Source organism: Lycium ferocissimum, chromosome 2 (assembly GCF_029784015.1).
Source record: "Lycium ferocissimum isolate CSIRO_LF1 chromosome 2, AGI_CSIRO_Lferr_CH_V1, whole genome shotgun sequence".
In the NCBI taxonomy this organism is placed as follows: domain Eukaryota; kingdom Viridiplantae; phylum Streptophyta; class Magnoliopsida; order Solanales; family Solanaceae; genus Lycium; species Lycium ferocissimum.
Genome location: NC_081343.1, coordinates 59620899 through 59645847, shown reverse-complemented (window position 1 = coordinate 59645847; position 24949 = coordinate 59620899). Strand labels below are relative to the sequence as shown.

General features: G+C 35.2%; 3 protein-coding genes across 5 annotated transcripts; 1 reads left to right on the top strand and 2 right to left on the bottom strand.

Moving 5' to 3' along the window:
* Window positions 1–352: 352 nt before the first annotated feature.
* Window positions 353–3971, bottom strand: LOC132046420 (L-ascorbate peroxidase 3-like). Of its 2 annotated transcripts, none has more exons than XM_059437047.1 (9): window positions 3524–3971; window positions 3316–3440; window positions 2478–2527; window positions 2259–2324; window positions 2111–2159; window positions 1489–1571; window positions 1309–1388; window positions 1110–1212; window positions 353–765 (listed from the first exon to the last, which is right to left on the bottom strand). In XM_059437047.1, the coding sequence occupies exons 1-9, from the start codon at window positions 3604–3606 to the stop codon at window positions 682–684; spliced, it is 723 nt and encodes a 240-aa protein (XP_059293030.1). In that variant the 5' UTR covers window positions 3607–3971; the 3' UTR covers window positions 353–681. The 2 variants fall into 2 exon arrangements, with proteins under 2 accessions (XP_059293030.1, XP_059293029.1); XM_059437046.1 differs by having other exon boundaries at window positions 353–772; window positions 3524–3894.
* Window positions 3972–9791: 5820 nt separating this feature from the next.
* LOC132046416 (protein ALTERED PHOSPHATE STARVATION RESPONSE 1) lies at window positions 9792–13867 on the top strand. Its single transcript, XM_059437041.1, has 4 exons — window positions 9792–10926; window positions 11023–11204; window positions 11292–11515; window positions 12710–13867. The coding sequence occupies exons 1-4, from the start codon at window positions 10227–10229 to the stop codon at window positions 13488–13490; spliced, it is 1887 nt and encodes a 628-aa protein (XP_059293024.1). The 5' UTR covers window positions 9792–10226; the 3' UTR covers window positions 13491–13867.
* Window positions 13868–14556: 689 nt separating this feature from the next.
* On the bottom strand, window positions 14557–23649 carry LOC132046417 (cell cycle checkpoint protein RAD17). Of its 2 annotated transcripts, none has more exons than XM_059437042.1 (12): window positions 23416–23649; window positions 21260–21317; window positions 20346–20425; window positions 20220–20267; window positions 18567–18620; window positions 18298–18400; window positions 17874–18181; window positions 17231–17561; window positions 16528–16653; window positions 15637–15835; window positions 15504–15564; window positions 14557–14934 (listed from the first exon to the last, which is right to left on the bottom strand). In XM_059437042.1, the coding sequence occupies exons 1-12, from the start codon at window positions 23617–23619 to the stop codon at window positions 14719–14721; spliced, it is 1788 nt and encodes a 595-aa protein (XP_059293025.1). In that variant the 5' UTR covers window positions 23620–23649; the 3' UTR covers window positions 14557–14718. The 2 variants fall into 2 exon arrangements, with proteins under 2 accessions (XP_059293025.1, XP_059293026.1); XM_059437043.1 differs by having other exon boundaries at window positions 21270–21317; window positions 23416–23505.
* Between the last annotated feature and the right edge of the window lie 1300 nt (window positions 23650–24949).

Sequence of the window (24949 nt, the reverse complement as noted above, 5' to 3'; positions counted from 1 at the left end):
ACCTCGTTTCATCCTAGTATGCACCAAATTTTAAATTAATACAACAATCAAACGACAAGAATGGTCAATCGCATAGATTATTGACGAAGACGGGCCCCATTTCAAAATTGTTACAAGCATTTGAACTAAATTAAAGGATGTTCACGACATCTCATAGAGTTTTGACTTGTGAATTTCTCTCGCGTATATGAGATTAAAATTACAACGGTATCTCTTTTTTGTTACTTTTGCAATGGGTTAGTATAAGCGACAACTAGTAGAAAACATAGAGAATTAACAAACGTGGTGATGCCAATCTGTGAACAATTATTCCTCAATCAGGAATATATTTGAACCATGAGTAGACCTATGATATTTCAAAGCCACTAAAGACATGTTATTTTCACTTGAATAGCTGCAAGCAGCACATCCCAGGATTTATTGATGAAAACAGAAAGAAATACTATCATACTATTTTGCATGCGTTGCCAATAACAACAATCAATTTTAATGCCATTGAATATGGAGCTATTCAGTTTCCAATTTGCTTCAGTTGACTTCGCGAATGAATTGGAACTTTTGTGCTTGCTAATGCTTACTTGATTCTCCTGTTGACTTCATAATAGTAACCCAATATTACAACAGCTGCTGCAACGGCAACTCCAACAGCACCTTGTGCCAACACTGTGCTGTTCTTTACTGCTAACTTGAAGCAAGATGAAGGTTGTGTGAATCCAAGCTCTGAGAGTTTCTTGTGTGACTCGGCATAGTCTCTGAAGAAAGCCTCTTCGTCCTGTCACAGAAATAAGTAGATATAAGCTATTACATAAAAAGTTTTTGAGTGAGATTATTTAGGAAAAAATTATCTGTGTGATAACGCTAGAAATTTTGAAGCATAGTGCAGCTCCTTAGCCATGCATATTGGTAAGTTGCAAGAAAGATTCTAATAGGATGATTCCACATTCATTTGCTTACTAATTAAAGATAAATTCCAGCAATTTAACCAGCCTTACTGGTTTTTTATGCTATTTTCCGTCTAGCATTATTGCAATGTTTTGTGGTAACAAATTCAAACGATGTGTTGTAACACTTGACCATTAAAAACGTATACAGAAATATGAGCTATATACCTTTGCGTAAAGTTCCACAAAAGGGCGGAACTGTGGATCTTCAACCAAAGCTTTATCAGTGGGAAGTTTCAAGAGACCTTCTGAATCCTCCTTGAGAAGCTCCCTAAGAGATTATTGTATCATTTAGGCAAGCAATCATGAAAATTTTCTTTTAACAAAGGTGAAATATAAAAGAGCTTCATGCATATGCGAATCTTACACAAAGTATGAGTTGTCAAATTTCAAAGGCTCTTTAGTCCAAGGGCCCTCAAAGCCAGATCTCTCTGGATGTGCTCTTCCCTACAACAGTAAACACGAAAGAGGAACTTTAAGACAAACTGAATTATATTCATGTGTGGAAAATTTCAATATCCAGATGCAGATCCATGTGATATAATACCAGTGTGTGGCCTCCAGATAATGCGACTATATCTTTGTCAGTGAGTCCCATTCTGTAAAAGACGTCCCTCAAGTGTGGTGGACCTAAAAGGACATTAGGAAGAATAAGTGATATGTGATATGCCATATGCTGAGAATATGTTTTAAGATCAGAGCACTGAGTTATAGAGCACTCTCAGAAAATCATGTCAATTCTTTTTATTACTACAAGGTAGCTGGTAGCAGTTTTAGCAATATTTACAATTTTCGCAATAGGATATCACCAAGTCCAGTTCAATGTCATTGTTCATAACATTCAAGATCACCCACCAATAGGAATATATATATATATATATATATATATATTATTAAGATCCTTTACAGAATTTTCTTTTGAAATAATGGGAACAACACGTAGAAACATGTTTAGGGGATGATCTGGTAAGTGCAAACTAGCAGAGAAACTAAATAATGCCATCTCCAAAATTAACATCTGACTTCCACATAGAAGCAGAAACAAGAATGCTTATACTCAAGTTGCTCACAAAAATATAGTGCAAGAACAATGATTAGGCAACAAATATGGCATAATGCGGATAATTCAAATAATAGATCAGCTAAGCCATCCTTTTAGGATGACTAACCTTGTTTGGCATCAGGAAGGCGCCCTTCTTCTGGTGAGCTTGATGAATCCTGATAGGAAGGTGGAAGTTACTAATTAAAGACGAGTCTTTCAAATGTATCTAAAACATTAAAATACAAAAAGGAGGCATGCTTTCATCTTTTCTGTACCTTTCTACCAGGGACAAAATCAATGGTAGGACCTCCAGTTACCTCAACAGCAACAACTCCAGCAAGCTGCAGTCCCAAATAAAAGGTAATAATAAGCACACTTTCAAATCCATAAAACCAGAATATTTTTGTTCCCCTGCATTACTGCTACTAATACAACTAACATTAAGTAGAACCTTCCCAAAATGGAAAACAAATATTAGACACAAGTATAATCACCTGATAGAGGTCAGCATACGTAATTTTAGGATGTCTGGCCTTAATTTCTTCTGTACTCATAAAAGAAAAGGCATTAGAAGATAGAATCTAGTATTAATGGCCTCAAAGTAGATTAAACTGATAAAAGAAACACTTAATGTAAACAAAATATGGGCTTTGGAGGATGTGTATTCAGAAGACAATGACTAATCTGTATTAATCTAGAGCAAAGTTAGAAATTGTGTCTTCTTTTTTCTTTTTCTTTTTTTCTTGAAAAGAAAAATATTGATGCTAAACAGAGAGAAGATAATAGATTATACAGAAATTCTTCAAGCCACTTAAAAGAACATGTTATAGAAAAGCAGTTTATGTGGCTATTGTAAATTAAACAGATTCTAATTTCTCCAAAATGCTTTCAACTGAATGACGGTAACGGTGCGCAGAAAAATTCACTTCCGATATAAAAAAAAGGAGGCATAAGAAACTGTTCAACATAAAGCAAGACTCCAATTATATGCAGAACAAATTAACTTAATTACTAAACATATAAACAATGTAATCCTTAACAGAATTTCATAACAGAAAAAGTGATATGATCAACTTTCCATCTTCGAATGAAAACTCAGAAACAGTAACTAAGCATGAGCGATATACTAAAACATGGAGTAATTAGCTGTTAACATCCAAAATCAATCAAAAGCATTCATGTACTTAAACTAAAATCATTGATCATTAACCATCTAATTGACAATCTATATCAATGAACACAAACTCATTTGCAGCAGATTATCAATAGATCTCCCGAGGTACTAACTATAATTATGCGAAGGCTCTAGAAAAGCAAGGCTAAATAGCGTACCACAAAGATCAATTGCGATTTTGAGACCACTGTTAGCATCATGCTTTATCTCTACCTCATTCCTTATTGATCCATCAGGTCCTCCAGTCTTTGTTGTAGCATCATAGGTTCCTGCATCATGCCACCTGCAAATTAAAATATCCTTATTACTGTGTCAGATCAAAATTTCATTTCAACACAACATTTGATAATTTTGCATAATACATACGCTAGACGAAGCATAATAGGAGCACAGTTTTTGCTGGAGATAAGAGCTCGAAGATCTCTTCGTGCCTTCTCTATTTCCTTCATATACTCTGCATCATATTGCTCCCGCCATTGGTATTATGAAACAAAGCTATCGTAAACGTATTAAATGAATGAAATTATGAAAGACAAGGATTATATTATATAGAAGAATATATAAAGAGAGAACTTTTAGTATAAAGCAATGAATATGGAAGAACACAAGAAACGAATTTGTTTTTTTATTCTTTTAGTGGCACCGGTTATGAATAATAATATTGGAGGGAAAACCCAAAAAGGATGATCCAATCACTTTCAATAAGCACGTTAAGGACACTGAACATTTGTTGGAAGGTGATTGGCGCGTGGATAAACGTGGGAGTTGAAAAGCGTGGGGTATTGTTGGAGAATGTGTTGATATGCGTGCTATGACGTGGGCATTTTCTTATCTGATTGGCTGCCCGATGAGCCTCGTGTGTTGGCGGATCTAACGAACCTTCATTTTTTGCGTCAGTTTATTTTGTTGGTCGCTAGAACAGGATGATCTATGACGATTACATGGTTTATGGGCTTTCAGAATTTGGACCCTGCCTGACTCGGAGGGAAAGCCCGTAATCTTTAGCCCGCATTAGGTGTTTTCATACATAATTACACTAATGACCTAGAAAATGATGGTCTTGTACTTTGACTCTCTTTTAGTTCATGGGAAAACCTTGAGGTTAAAAGTTAAAAAAAAAAAAAAAGGTTTTGTACATAGGGCAAGCGAAGATAAAAGTTCAAGAGTACCCACCTCTAATTTCATTCTTGTAAATCACCCGTTTTCACAGTAAAAATTTCATGAGATAACTTGTTTTGACACCACTATTTAATTTGTACTCATGTTTTAAATTTTTTTGCACATATAGCACTTCCGATATGCAGTGTCTAAAGTTAGGCTTAATAAAATTAAATTACAGTCATATATTTTTGAAGTTACATATGAGTGAAGTTTAGACATTTTTACCTAACTTTAGCCATGCAGTATGCAGTGTCTGAAGTTATATATGAGTGAGGTACATGTAATTTTGCATTAAGTTCAGACAAAAATAGTTGGACGTCAATTATTTTTGCCTAAATTTTGCCTGACTTCAACCATTTTTGCTTGAATTTAAATATATAAGTTAATGAACGTCGGACATAAATGGTCAAGTCAAATGGACAAAATGACTAAACTTCGGCCATGTATGATTGCAGTTCGAGCAAAAAATAGTTGAAGTCAGGCAAAAATGGCTAAACTTCAACTATAAATGCTTGAAGTAACGCAAAAACCAATGTTGTCCAAGCAAAAATAGCTAAGATTTGACAAAAATAACTTAACTTCAACAATATAAAATTTGAGACATTCTCAATTTATTTGCTATATAGACTCTAGCACAATACTAATTACTTGAATAATTTAGAGTACACAAATTGGCTAAAACCTCCTCTGATATTCTGTAGTATAGAGTTTTTAAGTAAAGAGGGTAAATACTCTTCGTAACAGTGGTATCTTGAATTCATTTTATATCCTTTTGACATTATCAAACATCAATTATAGTATAGATTATAGAGCTTTTTAAGGAATGAGGCATCCGAAATAGTTAATTTTTCAAACGTTGGAAGAATCAAAGTAGAATCTTCCAAAAAATGAGTCATAAATCATCATAAAATCTTAATTGATCCTTGGCAGATGAGGACCATCTTAATTGTATATACCTTTGCAAGAATTTATTACTATAGAACTAATTACTTTAACCTGTAAATTAATAGAGAACTGCCAAAGGATGAATAATTAGATTACTGCTTGCAGGTCTCCTCACGTGTTACCTCGTCTAATCCTAGTCATTCCCCAAAAATATTACAAACAAGCTTTAGGTAGAGCGGCCGATCCCTTTAAATAATTGATTGTTTACTAAAATGACCTCATTTTAAAAATTGAACATACATTTAAACTTTAATGCGGGGCCAATTAAGAAATCTCCATTGAGATTTATCTAATTTTGTTTGTTGCTCTTCCCATTCAAATGAAATCGACTTGGTATATCCGAAAAAATAAAAATAAATAGTGGTCTTTCACATTGCATGTGACGAATTAAGTAAAAACTGATTATCTAGTAATTTACCAGTACTACCACCCGCACAACTCTCATTATCTCATATGACATGAGATATTGCAAATTTGCAATGGTAAATTTCACTTTTTTCCGCAACAACTTTTTATGAGTGAAATTAGTTTAAAGCAGTGGGCGTGGAGACAAAATTGTCATTATTATAAGGAAGAAAAAATGAAAAGTACTTGTCTTTCTTGTTTGGCCAGAGAATAAGTAATAAAAATATAATTAGCAAAGATAATGGTAAATCTAGTAAAAATAATATTAAACAATTTGCTACTTTTCAATTTCTAAAGGGAAAAGTGAATCTGGTAAAAGTATCTGAAAGGAGAACAAAAATAGGAGGAGGACGAGGACAAAAAGAATAGGAAGCGAGGCAGATTGTCTCTTTCAATAACGAAATAAGGAGAAAAAAAAATGGAAACAATTAAGCTCTCTCTCTCTTTTTTTTTTTTTGTGGGTTTTACCTAAAGATAATCTGTAAATGAATATTCTGAGGGTAAAAATGTCATGAAAGTGGACCGGTGCAATTTTATAATTGCCTGTTGTCAGTTCTATTCCACTGTCACACTTCCCCATGAAAAGCAAAACAAATTAATTTAATATTATTATAAGGTAAAACAGAATGTAATGCCATCTTAAGCCTCCCAAAATTTTCACCGCACGGTCTCAACTCTCATGCAAACCACCTGTTATTCCACGAACGGCAAAGGGGGATAACTGTACTGAAGGAAAATGTTTATTCACAATTGTTATTTATCTAAATTATGGGAGTATTAGTGTATTATAATTAGGTGAGATTCGAGCAAGACAGCTTTTTTTTTTTTTTTTTTTTTTTTTTATAAACAGCATATGTGAGTAAATTATCTCATTTAATCTTTTTCTAGTTCATTTTCGCGACCTCTAAGGGCGATCATTTTGCTGAAATGTCCAAGAGTTGCAAGTTTTCCATAAAAAAACAATAGAATGAGTAGAAATATAGTAACTCAGTAACTTATACACAAAATATAAATTTTCAAAACTGGATATGTCTTATTGGTTTTTTTACCAATATGATACTGATGTATAACTTATTATGCACTTTAAAATAAGAGTATGACCTTTCTATTGGTTTCTGTATTAATCATAGAAGTTACAAAGCTCTACGAAATAATTTTGATTCAAGTCCGATATATTTATTAAGAAATTTAATAAATAGGAATAAATATTAATATTTGAACCTAGTCACTTAAATAATCAGTAAGTTAATTAAAGACAAATCAAAAAGTAATTTATCAATATTATCCTTTTGTTTCTTCACAATTTTTTTTTTTTTTTGATAATCAATATTACCTATCAAAAAGAAGGCTAATTTTAAAAAAGAAAATTATTAATACATTTTTGGACTTTGAAAAATACTCCCTCCGTTTTAATTTATGTGAACCCATTTGACTGGACACGACATTTAAGAAAGAGGGGAGACTTTTGAAACTTGTGGTTTAAAATAAGTTTTGAATATTTGTATGGCTGTAAATCATTTATAAAGTGAATTTGTTTCGAATTATGAAAGAGGTCATTCATTTTGGGACGGTTAAAAAGGAAATAGTGTTCGCATAAATTGAAATGCAGGTTCATTTTGGACCATAAAAAACTTGTCTGAAATCCATTTATATTGAAATAGAGGGAGTAGTTAAGTAAACACATACTTCCTCTGTCTTAATTCATACGGTCTTTCCTATTTCGTCGGTTTAAAAAAGAATGACGCGACACTACTTTTATATTTAGTAGCAATTTAATTTTAAATATGCATTTATCTTTAATGAGGTGATTTATAGTCATATGAATACCTATGACTTATTTAAAACCACAATTTATAAAATTCTTCCTTTCATTCTTAAGATTCATGTTCAGTCAAACACTTCATACAAATTAGGACATAATATTTTCCTTTCCTCATTTCAAACGGAGGGAGAAAATCTTTTTATGTACTCTCCTTTGTAAATACCTCTTTATTTCCCGAACTAGCAAACAAATAACAGTTAATGCAAAGAATATTAATGAATTCCAAATTTAAAGTCAATATCAAAATTATAAAATTAATTTTGGAAAATAACCCGTCTAATTTGTTCAAAATAATTTCCTTATTGATTGTTTCAGTCCTTCTTGATTTACTTGGTTCAACTTATTTAAAACTTACGCTGATATGTAGTCAAATTAATTCATGATAAATTTTGTGAAAATATTTATTTTACTGATATGTTATATATAGTCGTAATAAAGAAAAAAATATTATTAAATACGTCAAAAATTATAAAAGAATGCAAAAAGAAATTAAACTTATCAAGAGTTAGGATGTTGGATTATATGATCCGCTTTTTAGTCACTTTAGCTCAAATCATTTAAATCAAATAATCTTTATTAACTCAAATCATTTTAATCGGCACTCTTCATCAACATGATTTCAAAAAATCAAGAGGTGTTCCACTCCCCATAGCACTTTTAAAAAAGGGCAACTTACAAAAACAAAGTACCTTTAATAAACCTTTCAACATATTTATATTACTTTTTCTATATTTACAAATCGTAGCTAGTTTTTGTTGTATTTAGTTGTATTTCGCGTTTTTGAAATATAGAGAAATACACGGAAATACAAAATACGAGAGTTCACATTTTTGAAATATCTTTGAAATACAAAATGGGGAGTAAAAATATTTATTTATGGAATAGATTCTCTTTTTCATTTTAAATGGTAAGTCAAATTAAATCAACCGATGACTAACCGTCGAAGTTCCATAACAACCCACGTTTCTCTCTCAAATTACTCCATTCCAAACTTTTATAAATACTTCCAAATACGAAAAATATACACCGAAATACAATGAAATATGGTTGATTGTTTAAGAAATATAAAATTGTAGTATGTGTATGTACAATGGAATACAATGAAATATATCGAAACCGTTTCAAAAATTAGAAATACGTTGAAATACAAAATATCTTTTGAAATATATTTCCCAAGATTTTTCATTTCACTTTTCTAACCAAAGATCAATCATAGTCATTCCCACCAACATTATCCTTAGTAGAAACCGGACGAAATTCATCCATTACCTTATTCACCAACCCATGATCAAGATAACATGATATCGTAACAGAGAGGCAACAATATATCTTTGAGGCATTTCATCAAACACCTAATCATTATATCTCTATTATACTTACTTGAAAAGATTGTAACTATATATATGCATATCTTAACGAGAAAGAAAAAAAATATTAACACGATTTGCGAGAGTAGTTGAGTTCCAACATATTTGAGTCGCATTTACATGTTGGTAATAACTCCAAGAAAAGTAGGGATGAAATCAAAATTCATTGAATCGGATATATGTCAAGACAAAAAGCTTAAGCTTTATGGTTGTGATGTTCATTATTCCAAATCCGATCAACTTGCTCGATAACCGTCCCGTTATGGATTCATCACCGATGGCAATAGGAGAGAGAATTTTTTCCGCATCACCGACGGCAAGAGCAACCCTCATTTAAATCAAATAATCTTTAGGGGGAAAGGGAAAGGAAAGAGAGAGAGAATTTTTTTAGGGTGCGGAGAAGATGATAAATGTGTAGTGAGGGAGAATAAAGAGGTACGTGTATTTCAAAAGCATTTGGATTAGTTAAAATGTAATTTTGGAAAAATAAAGCTACAAAAATTAAATAAAAAAATAAGGTAGTTATTATTCATAAATAAGTCTTAAAGGTAGCTATGAATTCCTTTAAAAAATCTGAAGGGGAAGACTATAATAAGGTTACTGTGGGTCGTTAATCCTTAGCCAGATTACCTCGTAACCGATGCATTGGCTTTATGAATATGCCATTTTTCCAAATTGAACTCTTCTTTCTTGCTCTTATCATCTCATTCATGGTTCATGACCCAACCCCCCGCCGACCCCCCACCCCGCCCCTCCGGAATTTATACTAAATTTTTATTACCATATAAATTGACTCGTGTCCGTTGAAATCTCTATATTACCAAACTACCCTTTACTTCCTCAAACAGGGCATGCTTTGCAAGGTTACATGCATGTGACAACAGGATGTCTTATTTGGTAAATAGTAAAACATCCTCAAATAGGGCATTTTGGTTCACCGTGAGATTATAACAAAAATTTGGCACTCTGTCCAACAACTATTGCCTCTGTATAAATCCAAATTGATGTTTTCTTCGTGTTGCTCTTCCTCTTGTTCCTCTCCCATCCCCCTTTTCACGTTATAAAGCATTTCAATTTTGCAATGGGGATTTTGTTGGTGTTCTGAAAGTGGGGATAGCTGGTGTAAAGATTCAGTATTTGATCTGTCAGAGTAAGCTTAAAAAAAAAAGGACCTAGAAGAGTACTTTTATTTTTTAAAATTATTCTTTTTGGTCTGAAATAGCTGTGTCAGTCTTTGGAGTACAACACACATGGAACATGGTTGATAATTCAAGAAAGGAAAAAGTTTAAAGTGAGTCTTAGCTGCTAGCTTTGCTCTTTATTGTTGTTCTTAGTTCTGTTTGGAAGAGGAGAAAAATCAAGTCAAAAAATGGGTTGCTGGTATTCAAGATTAGAGAGAGAAGAGTTAGTGTCAAGATGCAAAGCTCGAAAGAGGTACATGAAACAGTTAGTTAAATCAAGACAAGCTTTCTCTGCTTCACATTCCATGTACTTACGTTCACTTAGAAACACTGGTTCCGCTTTACTTCAGTTCGCTACCGGAGAAACCGATCTCCACCCACACAACCACCACTTACCACCACTTCCTCCGTCACCACCACGGCGTCTCACCACCCCACCCCCACCACCCCCAATGAGCCCCACTTCCTGGACAACCACCTCAACCACCACTTCCTCTGCCCTACCACCACCACCTCCGCCGCCTCCACCACCGCCGCCTCCGGCGGCATCAAACTGGGATTTCTGGGACCCATTTGTGCCGCCACCGTCATCTTCAAGATCAGTTACGGAGGAAGAATGGGATGAGACGACTGTTACGTCTGAGGTGGCGGCTACCACCACGGTTGGGGCGGCGAGTGTGGCGGCGCCTCCGTCTGTGGTGAGTCAGTTTAGTAAAGAGACTACTACTACTAGTGAGCTGGCGGTGGTGGTGTCTACTAAAGGGAAAGACTTGGTGGAGATTATTAAAGAGCTTGATGAGTACTTTCTTAATGCTGCTGATGCTGGTGGACAACTCTCATTGCTTTTGGAAGTTCCTAATTGTGCTTTTTCTGAACAAAGATCTGCAGGTATGTCATAATGTACACAGATAACTGCACACGGTACAACATGCTTATTATAACCCTTCATTTTGTTAAAAATTGGTTCTTGGGGTTTGTTTGTAGATAAGTTGATGAGTCCATTTTCATGGTCGTTTGGTGGAAGTTCAAGATGGAATGGAATTGGCAGATTTTGTGATGATCCTATGAACAAAGCTATGAATGGGGCTAATAATGCTAAAGCTTCGCATTGTTCTACAGTGGAGAGATTATATGCTTGGGAGAAAAAACTCTATCTCGAGGTCAAGGTAAATTAACAACACCCATTTTTTGATAAATTGTAGATTGTGTTGATCATTTATTTTCTTATGGTATAACTTGTTTGTTATTTGTAGCATGCTGAAACATTAAAATTGGAGCATGAGAAAAAGGGAGCCCACGCGAGGAAGCTAGAGATGAAGAGGGCTGATTATGTGAAGACTGAGAAAGCTAAGAAGGAAGTGGAGAAGTTAGAATCACAAATGATGGTTGCTTCACAAGCTATTGAGACCACATCAGCTGAAATCATCAAATTAAGGGAGTCAGAGCTCTATCCACAACTCTTTGAACTGGTCAAAGGGTTAGTCCAACTCATGCCCCTTTGGTCATCTCTTATAAAAAAATATTTTTATTTTTGTGGTGTACGCTGAATGTTACATAAGTTGCTGGTAAGTATTATTTTCATTATCCAAAATGTTTATTGTTCTAAGGAGAAGAGATGCATCTTGGAAAATATTTACGACTAAGTAGTAGTAAATCAATGGGGCGTTCTAGTCCTGTGCCTGTGATAGTTCAGTGAATAAATGAGCAAAGAGGTAGGGGGTCAGAGTCAACTCTAGCAATCTGTACACAGACATTATTACTAGTTACTAGTTAGCAGTACTAAAAAGCAACGAATTGCTCTACGTACAATGGGAAACTTTTGACTCCTTTAACTGATTCGGTGTATGTCTTTGATTTGTCCTTTTTGCCACCTAAAAATATACAAAAGCAGTGTATTACAGTCTGCTTTACTGTTAAAAACCGTGAAAAGACCAACTCAATAAATTCTTTTTTCTTCTGGTTTTCATTTATTTCTACTGAAATAGTATCAGAACATTGGATTTTTCTTAGAAGTGAGACTGCCTTCCTCACGGCAGATTGACTCTTTCAAGATTTTATTCATTCCTACTAGATCACCTATATTAGCCAATGGTGAAGAGTTGGTATTAATTGGGTCATAATCCCTGCCTTTTGCTTTTTATGTCAACATCAAGGAAGAACTCTTTATTTATTATTATGGGAAGTACTTTTTAAGTGTGGGACTTTCATTTACCAAGAGCTGCCTTTTAATTTTTCAAAGTGGTCAATAGTTGACTGGAGTTAAGGTGACCCTTCTCTTCTTTTTTTTTTTTTTTTTTTTTTTTTTTTTTTTTTTGGTGGGGTGTGTGGGGGAGGGGAAGGGAGAGGAGGGTGCTAAATGGAAGTTAAAGACAATACATAGCTAGAAACAAGGGCCCACTGTCCTCTGTTGCTAAATGAATACAGGCAATATTAATAGCATGACTTTGGCATTGGGATAAAGCTATGAAATTCAATGTTGCTCCTTCATATTTCATGGGACAATCTTAACTTTAACAAATTATTAATTCCTTAAGAAATAAGGGTGGTTTTCTGTTACATTTTTGAGTAACCATTTTTCCAATTTTCAGCAAAAAGGAAAGTATTGCGAGAATCATTTAGACCTTTATTTCTCTCTTTTGTCTCCCTTCTCCTTATTGTTTGTGGTTTACAGATTGATGTACATGTGGAGAAGCATGTATGAGTGCCATCACGTTCAAACGCACATAGTTCAGCAGCTGAAGTATCTCAATACCGTGCCATCAACTTATCCTACCTCTGAGCTTCATCGACAATCAACACTACAACTTGAGCTTGAACTGGAACAATGGCACCTATCTTTTTGCAACCTAGTGAAATCTCACCGTGATTATATTCAGTCCCTTACTGGCTGGCTCCGTCTTAGCCTCTTCCAACTTGGCAACAATCCAGTACATAAGACTGACCAGGACAATGCAGTTTACTCCCTTTGTGAAGAGTGGCATCTTGCAGTTAACAATGCTCCAGACAAAGTAGCATCGGAAGGAATCAACAGTCTACTAACTGTTATCCATGCCATTGTGGTGCAGCAATCAGAAGAGCTCAAGCAAAAAAAGAAGTCGGAGATGGCATTTAAAGAGCTTGACAAGAAGTCTTCCGAGCTTCGGTCATTAGAGTCCAAGTATGGCCCATATTCTATACCTGATTCCTCTAGTACAAGAAGCAAGAACCCTGTAACCGAAAAACGAGCTAAGGTGGAGGCAATAAGAGCAAAAGCCGAGGATGAGAAGGCCAAGTATGACAAAGCGGTGAGTGTAACGAGGGCAATGACATTGAACAATCTACAAATGGGGTTGCCACATGTTTTTCAGGCTGTGACGGGTTTTGCCAATGTGTGGACACATGCATTTGAGTCGGTATATAATCAAGCAAAAAATACTGATCAGGTTCATGAAATGAAGAGGATTTTACCTTGAGAGATACAGAGCAAGCTTCCTTGTGGTCGGGCCAGCCAGAAGAAAAAATGTATATATGTGTTCTTGAAACTTGTTTTCCCCTCCTGCAGCCTAGAGGGTTTTCCAGTATGTGCTGTAATTTATTGGAAATGCAGATTTTCTTAAGAGTGCAAATGAGATGATTACAGTTTTTAAGCAATCTTTGGTCGTGTAAGTACGGCTGCTGATGGAGGTAGATGATATTGGTTGCGTTTGGCATTTTAGAGGATATTAGGATTTTTGAATTATGTTTTAGCTTTGCTCGGAAAACAGTTCCTACAGTTGCAAGTGTTTTCCATTTTTCCTTTTGGATTAGTTTTGCGAAAGTTGGCATTATATGTAGTTTTCAATCGGGTACTCACTGGTTTCAATTGTATCTTAAACGAGTGTGAGGCTCGATCTGAGTTTCCCTGTACCGCATCAAAATATAGTACTGTATACAGAAAATCCAGTCTTCGGGGATTGGTGTCTTTAATAAGCAAATTAGATTTGCTCTACTAGACAACTACTATTCGAAAAAAGGGTGGAGTGAACGTATTCTAGACTACTAGCAACTACACAAGTTGACCAAACAAACTTGTGAGATTTATCGTTTTTGTTCGTCTCCAATTTTGTGAGGTCACTTGGATTTTACCCTGAATGAATGAATAAATAGATTATAAAACAAACATATATTCCTTCGGTGAGATTATCTTTTTCCTTTCCTGGAATATAACTTGTGAGATTTAACTAAACAAAATCTTAGATTCAATTCTTCAATGCCAATTGGGTTAGTAACCAAATAGTACTATTGTGTCAACATAGTTCTCCTATTAAAGTTCCACAGGAAAGTGATGCTCAGCGCACCAGGAAGAACTGAGGAACTTTTAATCGCAATGCATGTGTCATACTTTGATTAAAACACGGCTCCAAGGAAACGTGGATTTTTTCAAAAGAATTACTTACTAGTTCTGATCGAGTAACCTTGTTTTCCTTGATGGGTAGTCTTCACTTTATTGTAAAGTGATAGGTTAGTGAGCTAGATCAAAGTAGCTTTCATACTAAAACGGAGGCTGAAGTCACCATTTCCTACACTCTTCAAAAAATTACTTCAATCGGTATGAACTTAGCTGTATGTTTTCTCTCCAAAAATTACATCATTTCAGCTATGTACAGAATTTACAGGTGAAAAGGAGCCAGCACGGACTAAATATTGATACACTGCTTCCAATTAGCAATCTTCTATCTCATCGTCTGATATATCCAGCTTATTCTCATGCAAACAGGTGCTATCGGAGTCATCTTCAACCATGTTGTCTGCTTGGAAACTTTCAGATGCTCTGTATCCAAGCCATTTAAGGACAGGTCTAAACTCGGTTGCCATAACTATCTGATCCGATATGGTTAGGCTATTATACAAATCACCCCTCTGACTCAGCATTTGACACTGCAAGCACATCAACTTGGTTAGGATGAAATCAAAATCCAAATCAGTGGACTACATGGGGTCGTTCCATTAAGAGATAAGTAATCCAGGTTAGTAATGCACGGATTATAATGTAGGGATTATTTCATGTTGGATGTTTGGTTTGGTATAATTACAAATTAGTATACAATGTATAATTTAAAATATATATTTACATTATCAACAAAAAAAAGGCAGCTTTAGGTTTACAATTATGAGAATTAGTTGTCATTATAATGTTTGTATTCTTATTCTACATTCCATCCCGCATAATATTACATAGATTTCACATACTTATGTATGTATTATTTACAAGGAAAACAAAAATAGCAACCAAACATTACATTACATAATGCTGGATTTTATGTCGAGATTAGATCTCCTACTGCACCAAGTAAACGACCCCTAGGAAATTATAGTAGTGATTCCTAAGCAACTACACTAGTGGAGAACATTATACTTCAGGACTTAATCCAGATAAATCCATGTTAAGAAGCTATGTGAACAAGATCAAGAGCAAAGTGCAGAGAAAGGGACTGCAAGAAACTTACCTTATTGCGGCGTGATGATTGTTCAGCCTCCCACAGTTTTGGACGTCGAATAGCATGCCACCTGCTTTTTCACGGGAATTTGTGATAAATGATTTTAGGTGCTTTATATAAAGACCAGGTAATGTCATTGTACCTGGAAGACACTGGATGAGCATTCCCAAATAATACTCCTCTAGCAGCAACTGAAGCAGCAGCTGACTGTATGATGTTCTCAGCTCCATAGTCTCTAGATAGATGTCCATTAAGTGAAGATAGAAGAAAATCCGCATCGCTTAAATATGATGCCACAAGCCACGCGTCATCTATTGCTTCTTCACTCAGGAAGTCTAAAACTGCAGACAAACACAAGGATCATTTATCAGATGCATCAGCCAAGTTTCTAGAGAAGTAATTCTGCAGAAAGCTTAAGCTTAAACAAATTTTCATTAGAATTAATGCATTTTTTATTGCTTTGGTGACTCTAAAAACCCACTTACATGTTAGACAATGATATATTCTACATTTCTATGCACAGAAGAAAGAAAAAAAAAAAGCATTCCTATGCACAGATATGGTAGCTATAAGTCTTAATTACCCCATTTCATGAACAATCTATTAGGTAGTAAATGCAAGCTGAATAAAAGAAGCAGTTATTTCTCCTATAATTTAGGAAAGAAGATCAAAAAACACATTCTCTGTTAACATTTAGTTTGCTGGTAAAATTCAGCACAAAGGCAGATGAAAAACTAAGAAGACCAGAAGAAGTTCAAGCTATTGGAACTGGTGCTGAATCTATTGTTTTTTGATATAGCCCACAAACAAAGCAGTCAAATATGATCCAGAAATAGCATTACGCCACAGAATGGCAGATTTTTGGTGGTTGAATTAAAAAAAAAAAAAAAAAAAAAAACCCTGAGTCCAGTAACACCCCCCCCCCCCCCCCGGGCCCCCAAAACCCAAATTCATTCCAAATCATGAACATGCAAAATCAAACAACAGGACCAGATTAGTTGAAAAGCCCATCCAACTTAAGAAGAAAATTTACCATTTTCATGCAGAAAATCAGAAAGAGTCCTCGCTTGCCCATGTGCTTGACAAAGAACAACTTCTGGAGCATCCATTTTAAGAGGAAATCTCACAAATTTTTCCTTCAAAAGGAATGCGTCTCTATCTACAAAAAAATGAGTCTGTATCAGAGGCTTTGCCAAAGGTGGTTCTCTCAATTATTCACTTGGCAGAGAATTCTCATATCTTACTACAGAAGGGCATAAGATAACATGTTCAAAGCAGAGCTGTAACTTTGTAATAGAAGAAACCTCACATATCTGAACTTGTAAGTTCATACATATGGCAGAAGGTTAATCTTCTATATTCTTCCTACTACCATCACTTGGGAGACCACTCCTTGGATAATCACCTATTCTCAAATCAGTCATTCTTAAACAATGCTCATTATTACATCTAGCGAATCTGCTTAATGACTTTGTTTGAATGGTGTCTACATGCAATGAAACCACATTTAGCAATTGAAAAACTCTTCGACAATACAGTATTGCTCATGCAGATTATAAAAGACAACCCTAGATTCGACCATTCAAACAGATATGCAGTCCTCATGAGGAAGCATTACTAGCAAAGGTGGAGTAATTTGTCACTACTGTAGAAGAGGTGTGGAAGCACACAGTTACTAAGTTCTGTAAGCACTGCAAACTCAATGTATCCTGAGAATGAAGTTTAGTCGGATGTACCTGATGCAGTTGTGTGCTCACTTTCTCTTTTGTTGTGTAGAAATTTGCCTAATGCATGGAATAAAGAGAGATTTTCATCTTTTCCAAATGGCAAACAAAACACATCATCCAAATAACTAGCATTATCCAGTCTTTCTTTTGAAGGTAGAATAGGCCTTCTATGTGGTTTCAGACAGAGATACTGCAGAGAAGTAATTGCATGTCTGATATCACCTCCACTCGCTTTCGCTATTAGCTCAATCGTATCAGCACCAAATTCACGCTTCTCCTTTCTGCATATAGTTGTAAGTGTTTTCTTGACTGAATTGACAGTGACAGGGTTGAAGTTGACCTGAAAACCATGAACTCGCCTAAAAAAATTGACAAACTCTAGTAACTTAGAATCTAAAATGTGGAATAACAGCTTCCTCCCCTGGCGTTTTATCGTCGAAGACAAGAAAAGAACCTTTAATGTTCAGAGAGAGAGCTATTTTGCCCTTCACCTGCAGGCTATGGGTGGAGTTGCAGGTCAAAATGCTTAAAATTGGCCAAGGAAACTACTTTATTATGTTTTCATCCTCATAGGGAGGTGTTTGACATTTGATTCAAGATAAACAGATTTAAAGAATTCAAAATCCAAAGTCAGTCTATCCAGGAAAGCAACCTTACAAGCACCAGCACTATGCAGAGATAAAAGGAGTTCTTCCCAGCAGCCTGTGCTAAAGTCTGCAGAGTCATCCTTGTCATAGTTGGTGATCACTATGGCTGTTGGAATGCGGACTAACTGCACAAGAAGCTTCAAACACCTTTGAAGCCTTCCATATGCAGCTCTTCCATTTACCAAAGGAAGATCGTCAATTAAGAGTATGACCGAAGCATGCGATCCCTTCAAGGTTGGAGAAGCCAATCCATACTTTCTCACCCTTTCAACAAAACCTTCAAACTCATCTAGTTTTGACCTGTATTGTAACCCTAGATCAACACAAGAAGAAATGTGAAATGATAATATGAAGGAACCAATATTCTGAACAAACACTTGATAGCTTGGAGCAGCTTCGTTTACCATTAATGCAAACATGAATATGTACCTGAATTAGAATTATGCAAATGTTCTGACCAAATTGTTGGAGTAGGCGTAGTCCATTCGAATATTGTGACACCAAGATGCGAAGCAATAGCATGGATAGTAGCCTAGAAGATGACAAGCACCCAATGATCATGCAAGGTTTAAGGACGTCAAAGGAGTAAGACAAAATTCAAAACATGGCACACCTAATTCAGAATTCTCAGATAAACTAAATTGTCCCACGTCATTTGTGTTTAAATTAAATAAAGAGTAAAGAAAACAGTGGCATACAGTTTTTCCAACACCAGAAGGTCCAGCAACAAGAAGAACATTATTATGATCATCCTGCATCCAGCAGAGGAAAAATCTCAGTTCCGGAAATGTAAAGTCTGAAGAGTGCAGAAAACACCTGTCATGTCAATAACACCGTGAAAACATGTGCACCTGGAAAGGCTAAACCCTCAAAATTACGGACGCTAAATGTCAGACAGGAAGAAGTTACCAATAACAATTTCCTGGATCAAACTTTTTCCCTTTTAGCACCATAAACTGCTTACCTTTTCCACTTACATGTCTAAGCAATTACAAGGGCAAGCGAAAACTTCTTTTTGGGATCAAGCAGGTGCGACTCCGAACTATGAAACAAAAATTTATTCCTGATTTGCTAAAACACAAAGCATGGCAACCAAGACACACCTGATGTCCATAAGTTGTGGCAAAATCCCAAGTACATCCCCCCCCCCCCCCCCCCTTAGAATATCTAAGGCTAGAAGATGCCACTGGAAGACACTTCTAAGGCTACTGGAAGACACCCAGGAGTCTTTTTCTAGTTAGACTTCTATCAACGGAATGAAAGAACCATCCCTTCCTATTTCTTCGTTTGTCCTGTCAGATAGAAATCCTTCTCCCTAAAAATTTCTGATTTTCTTTCCTCAGCGAGTGAAGTTTCTGCCCTTGTTGAGTGAGTAAGGCCCGATCGAGCTTATGTGCTTGCCAGGTCTTTCCCTTTCTGAAGTCTCTCCCTGCCCTTTAGAAGATCTCAGGGCTTCCGTCCAGTTTGAATCTTCAGAGCTTGATGCGCCCGAAGGAGCCATCATCATCTTGCCCACTCCCCCCCCCCCCACCCCGGGTTCCAGGCAACGCAATGCAAACAGGGAAACAAAAAAAGAAACTTTATTTGAGCATGTGTATGCTTAATATCTCTTCTCACTGCTTTATGTGTGCACCGACAAGCACTCTTTCCCAAGGGAGCATAATAACGCAACAAACCCAAAAGGAGTGCATTTTAACAGACTATGCACCGATTTTAGGCGAAACAATATAATGATTGAAGGTCAAAAATCTTAAAGTTACTGCAGACTTGGCTAAGAACAAAATACAATGGAAGCATAGGATTCCTATAGGCGATGCTAACTTTTCAGATAAATGCTTAGTTGTTATTACAGTACTATATCTGACGTTTGTCAACAGTTTTAGTTCTGGATAAAGACGCATATCCCGATGCAAGGATATGCGTAAGATTATGGAACCTCTAGTTTTAGAAAAACCACATTGTGGAAGACAAATTATTTAGTATGTGAATGAAATGGAACTGAATAAAGAAAAATGGATACAGAAAACTTATGTGCCCGAGCCCTACTGATTCGGGATTTAGCCATAGTTCATTTATTGATTATAGTCAACGCTCCACTCATCCTTCATTAGACAAGGCTCCTCAGCAAAGCAACAACAAGTAATTATTTACAATATCTTCTACAACGATTTTAGAACACTATCGAAGAATAAGAAACAATGAACTATATTAAGATTTTAGGGAGAAGGAAAATAGAAAAGCAATATTCACCCGGCTGAACCAGGAATTGATGACCATGTCTTGTCACAATATCAGAAGTCTGAGAAAAGAAAGACACTAATATGGCTTTTTAGACATTCTTAATTAAGTACCATTACAGCTTTTAGTCTCTCTTCAAACCATGTTTTCACTTCTTCGACCTGCAAAATCAAGCACAGGAAAAAATCATTAAAACCTCACATCTGAGAAGACTAAGAAAAATACATACAACTCTTTACCTTCTTCTTGTGAACTGCAAGCTCTTCCAGGAAATGAGGCTTATGTTTGTCAACCCACATGTCATTGTTGCTTCCAAGACCTGATTCAGTTTCACACAATTTAGTCTTTTGACAATGATGACTAACTGAAGACAAAGGGGTTGGGAGGACAGGAAAAATAAATACACTGTTCGAGAAGACATGCGCTGCAATCAAAACATCACAAAATCAGGAGGAGCTGAAGGAGGAATGGGAGGACAGGAAAAATAAATACACTGATCGAGAAGACATGTGCTGGCAATCAAAGCATCACAAAATCAGGAGGAGTTGAGGGAGGAATTTTCACGGTAAATGCAGGCCAAAAATCATTTGCCAACTGAATCGTCAACAGGAAGTCTAAAGACCTTGCATACTTAGATGATACTTGCGTCATGGTACGGATCCAACATTTTAAAATGGGAAAAACATCACCCAAAAAGTGAAGACTTAATAAAACAGAGTAAAAACAATTGCTAAACCGGGGCATCTTAGGTAGTGTTTCCATTCGAGTTTAAGGAATAGCAAGTATCATACTGTTAAGTTGAAAGATCATAGCATCATGAGCAAGAGTATAATATCACACTGAAGTTTCCACTGCATGCAAAACTTAATGAATTTACTCTGCAAAACAAAATGATAAAACTAAGACATCCAAATTCAGCAGACCATTTTAATGAGATCTGATAACATGGATGTATAAGAAAGGTGAAAAAGTTGCAAAATGTTTGATATGTAAATAAGATCTAACCTACAACAAACTAATATTTATACTGACAAAGATACTGTCACCAACACGGTCAGAAGCCTTCAAAAAACGGAGAGGCAAAACCAATCCCAGTTCATTATTGACATTAATACAAATAAATACTATAACCAATCTGTTGAAACTAGCATACCAGCAGATACCTTGATGCCTGTGAAATCGTCATCAAACTCCTCACAAAACCGTTTCATCTGCAATCAGTTATACATGTTGGCAAGGTTAGTTTCTTTAGAAAATTGCTACTTCTTTAATGGAAGTTTGGAAGGCATTTGGGTCAAACATTCCATCTCCTTGAGAAACCTGGCATTCTAGATGAATGAAACTAGCCTATTTTCAGTAGACATAATTACTTGAGAAAATCTTTAAGTTACTTTATACTGTCTTACGCATGCTTTGCTAGTTTATCTTGCTGTAACGGGTTGAGGCTTGCTTTAGAGCTCATCCAGCTCGTTGACAACAAAAAGATGTTGGAAAGAAGAAGATAACAATATACTAATGGGAGGATAATACATTTTCTACTCCTTTCAGGTTTGTTCTTGATTTCTAAATTTTATTGTAGGTTCCTAGAAATGTGGGTCCTTTCATTCTTATTTTTGGTACTCGGGGGAATCAGTAGAGCTTTTTAGGAGGTGGAAATGTTTTTCATATCTAAGGTCTACTCTGCTGTTGTTGGTTAATTTTTGTGCACCCACAAAGTTTCTGTTACCACAGTTTATTCACTGTCTTCCTGGAAGGCGATACTTTTGTCTAGGTTCTCCATATGTCATTATAATATCTGAGGTATTCAAAGCAAAAACTAGCAGAACAGTGTGTATCCCGAAACAATAGAGAATATAGCTCATGAACCACCAATACAATTAGCTTAGACGAGACACGAGAACTTAAACCATAAAGCAAACATAACCCAAGGTCCCCAAAAAAGACTATTGAATAAATATATTCCGTAAAGCCCAGGAGTTTTTCACTTGAGCTTGCATAGATTCAAGGTATATTTGTAACCAACTCCTATAAATTTTCTTGGTAACATACATTCTTTTACCTCTGTGAAACAAGATATTAGGGAAAAAAGTTTGTTCTTTTTTTTTTTTCCTTTTTAATAAGGTAAGGTAAACGGGAAAGAGTTTGCTCTATAGTTGTTCAACATAGCAACTGAGTCTATTTATGATTGTGCCTCTTCATGTGACCTCGGTGTGAAACCCCTTCTTAAGCATCCAGAGATTGGAGGTAAAATATATTTTGATAAGGGGCCATTTGGTTGGCATATTCCAGCATAAAATATTGCATAAGTAATACAATGTTTGGTTTGACCGCATAAGAAAAATTAATCCCCATATAACTAATGCAGTTTTTGCTTGGCCGCACAAGAAGAAATAATTTCGACATAAATATTATCGTGTTTTGCTGGGTGTATTAACCCAGCATAACTTATGAGGGAATTTATGTATTAATTATGGAAGATAGAATGTGAAATAGGAATCTTTATATTAACAAAACGCGAATAAAACCATCTATAGATGAAAATGTTATTATCTAGTATGCTAACCAAATGAACCCTATAGGTAAAAAGTCTACATAAACGTTCACTGATAATTATTTGCAGCAATCAGACAACAAGAAACAAAAAGGCTGCGCGGGATATTGACCTGATAATCCCATCTTTAACAAAAAGACTCAATTTTGCAGTTCAACCTTTACCCATCAATCTTTATCAGTGCACAATGAATTCAGCTTTACAATAAGAGTAGTTAGCAATTTTGAACTATAGACAAGAGGTGGACTAAAAATTCTTAGCTAGTGGGTACAAAATAGCACTGCACCTGCTACTCATTTATTCCAAATGAGATTGACCTTAACATAAACATATCCTTACCAATTTTTAACTAATGTATGCATAGATCAAACCGAAAGCAATGGATGCACCCTCACCAATGCCACTACTTTACATTTGCTATTGCTAAATCGACGAAGCTTGGACGTTCACTCAAATGCAAAAGCATAGTAAAAGAATATTCCCTCCGTTTCAATTTGTTTGTCTTACTTTCCTTTTTAGTAAGTTCCAAAAAGAATGACTCTTTTCTTTTTTGGCAGCTCTTTAATTTCAACTTTTCACATGGCATGCTTAATACCACAAGTACACTCTACACATCTTTAGTTTAAGACCACAAGATTCAAAATTCTTCAATACTTTCTTAAACTGAGTGCCAAGTCAAAACTAGACAAACAAATTAAAACTGAGGGAGTAGGATTTTTACTAAATAATAATATAAGTAAACGAATTCGATGCTTTACCTCATCGAAGACACTAGCCTGTTTAGATGAACGGGGACATGAGGCCGAAAGTGACACCGTTTTAACCCTTTTAGGGTTCTTCCTTGGAACAGATACCGATTTTGATTTGGGGTGGGTGAAGTTGGACTTCAATGACAAGTCTTCATCATCATCATCATCTGATGACAACACTACAATGGCTGCATTCCTCTTGGATTTCTTCATTATCACAGGAGGAAGGATATCAATCTTCTTTTCAAATTTTTGAAGGCTCAAAAGCAGGGAAGTTGTGAGGATAATTAGAACCCTACACAAAATGCAATACTGCAGACTGCAATGGGAAACTTTTTTCTAGTAGAAATGGTTGTTTACGAAAGGGAAAACGCGGGTGTTTTTTAGAGAAAGAACCGCTAGCGTAGCTGAGAAGCTGATGCCCGCGTTTTATAAAACCTTATTTCTACTTGTAGAAAACTAAAGGCGCATTTCGAGAAAATGACAAAGGTAAGGTCATATTTGTCCCTTAAATATACTTTTGAGTAAATTTTGGTTCTTTAAGTAGGCATCTGGCCGTGAAAACCAAATATTTTTCACTTTATTTGGAGTTTTAAAGTTGGAATTGAAGCAAATAGAAAAATATTTGGTATTTAACGTAGAAAATGAAAATAAGTTTTTAGGTGTTTTTGAAAATTCTAAATACAACTTTTATTTGGAATTTTCTATACTAAACGTATATTTTTGAGTAAAGTTGGTTTTTGAATCGAAAAAGTTAATAATTCTCATGGCCAAACAGGTCCTAAGTTTGTGAAAAGTTTATTTAATTTTTGTCAAATATTTAACAATTTTTAATGGTTAGACTTAAAGTGAATTGTGAAAAAAAGAACGTAACCGGAAATACTAAAGAATCACGTCAAATTCCACAAACTACAGTATTAAAAATGCATCAAAAACTAGAAATAACAGACATTATATTTTGAAAAATTGCATCAGCCACCAGAAACAGACAAAATAAATAAATACATCACTAAATTGTTCAAATATATATGCGAAAAATCACCTAGTGTTGTTCAAGCTATACTAAAAATTGACAAAATTCAAATAAACTAATATCTCATTGTTCAACCTATTTCTATCGACAAATGTATATTTATTCAATCGACTATTTTGAACCTAAATCTAACATAAGTAAAAAAAATTGTCATTGTCTCGGTATTTAAAGAATTGTTTTATTCTTTGTTTTAAAAAAAAAATAGAAGTATAGCTTGATTTTCAATTCAATAAATTGCAAATTATTAGTTTTGCAAGGAAATAAAGAGATTGTGGATTAAAGATAAATAAGTTATGGTGCAAATTACAAAGAGAACATACATAAGGATGCAATATGCAAAGGACTCTCGAATATACACAAAATTAAATAATTTAACCCTCATACTTTTGTTGATGAAAGGTAATGGGTATTCACTAGAAAAGACTATCATTTTAATGAGGAAGACTTATTTCATTACAAGTGAGGTGTATGTATAAATAACCTTCTTCCTGACCAAACTAATTTGATAGT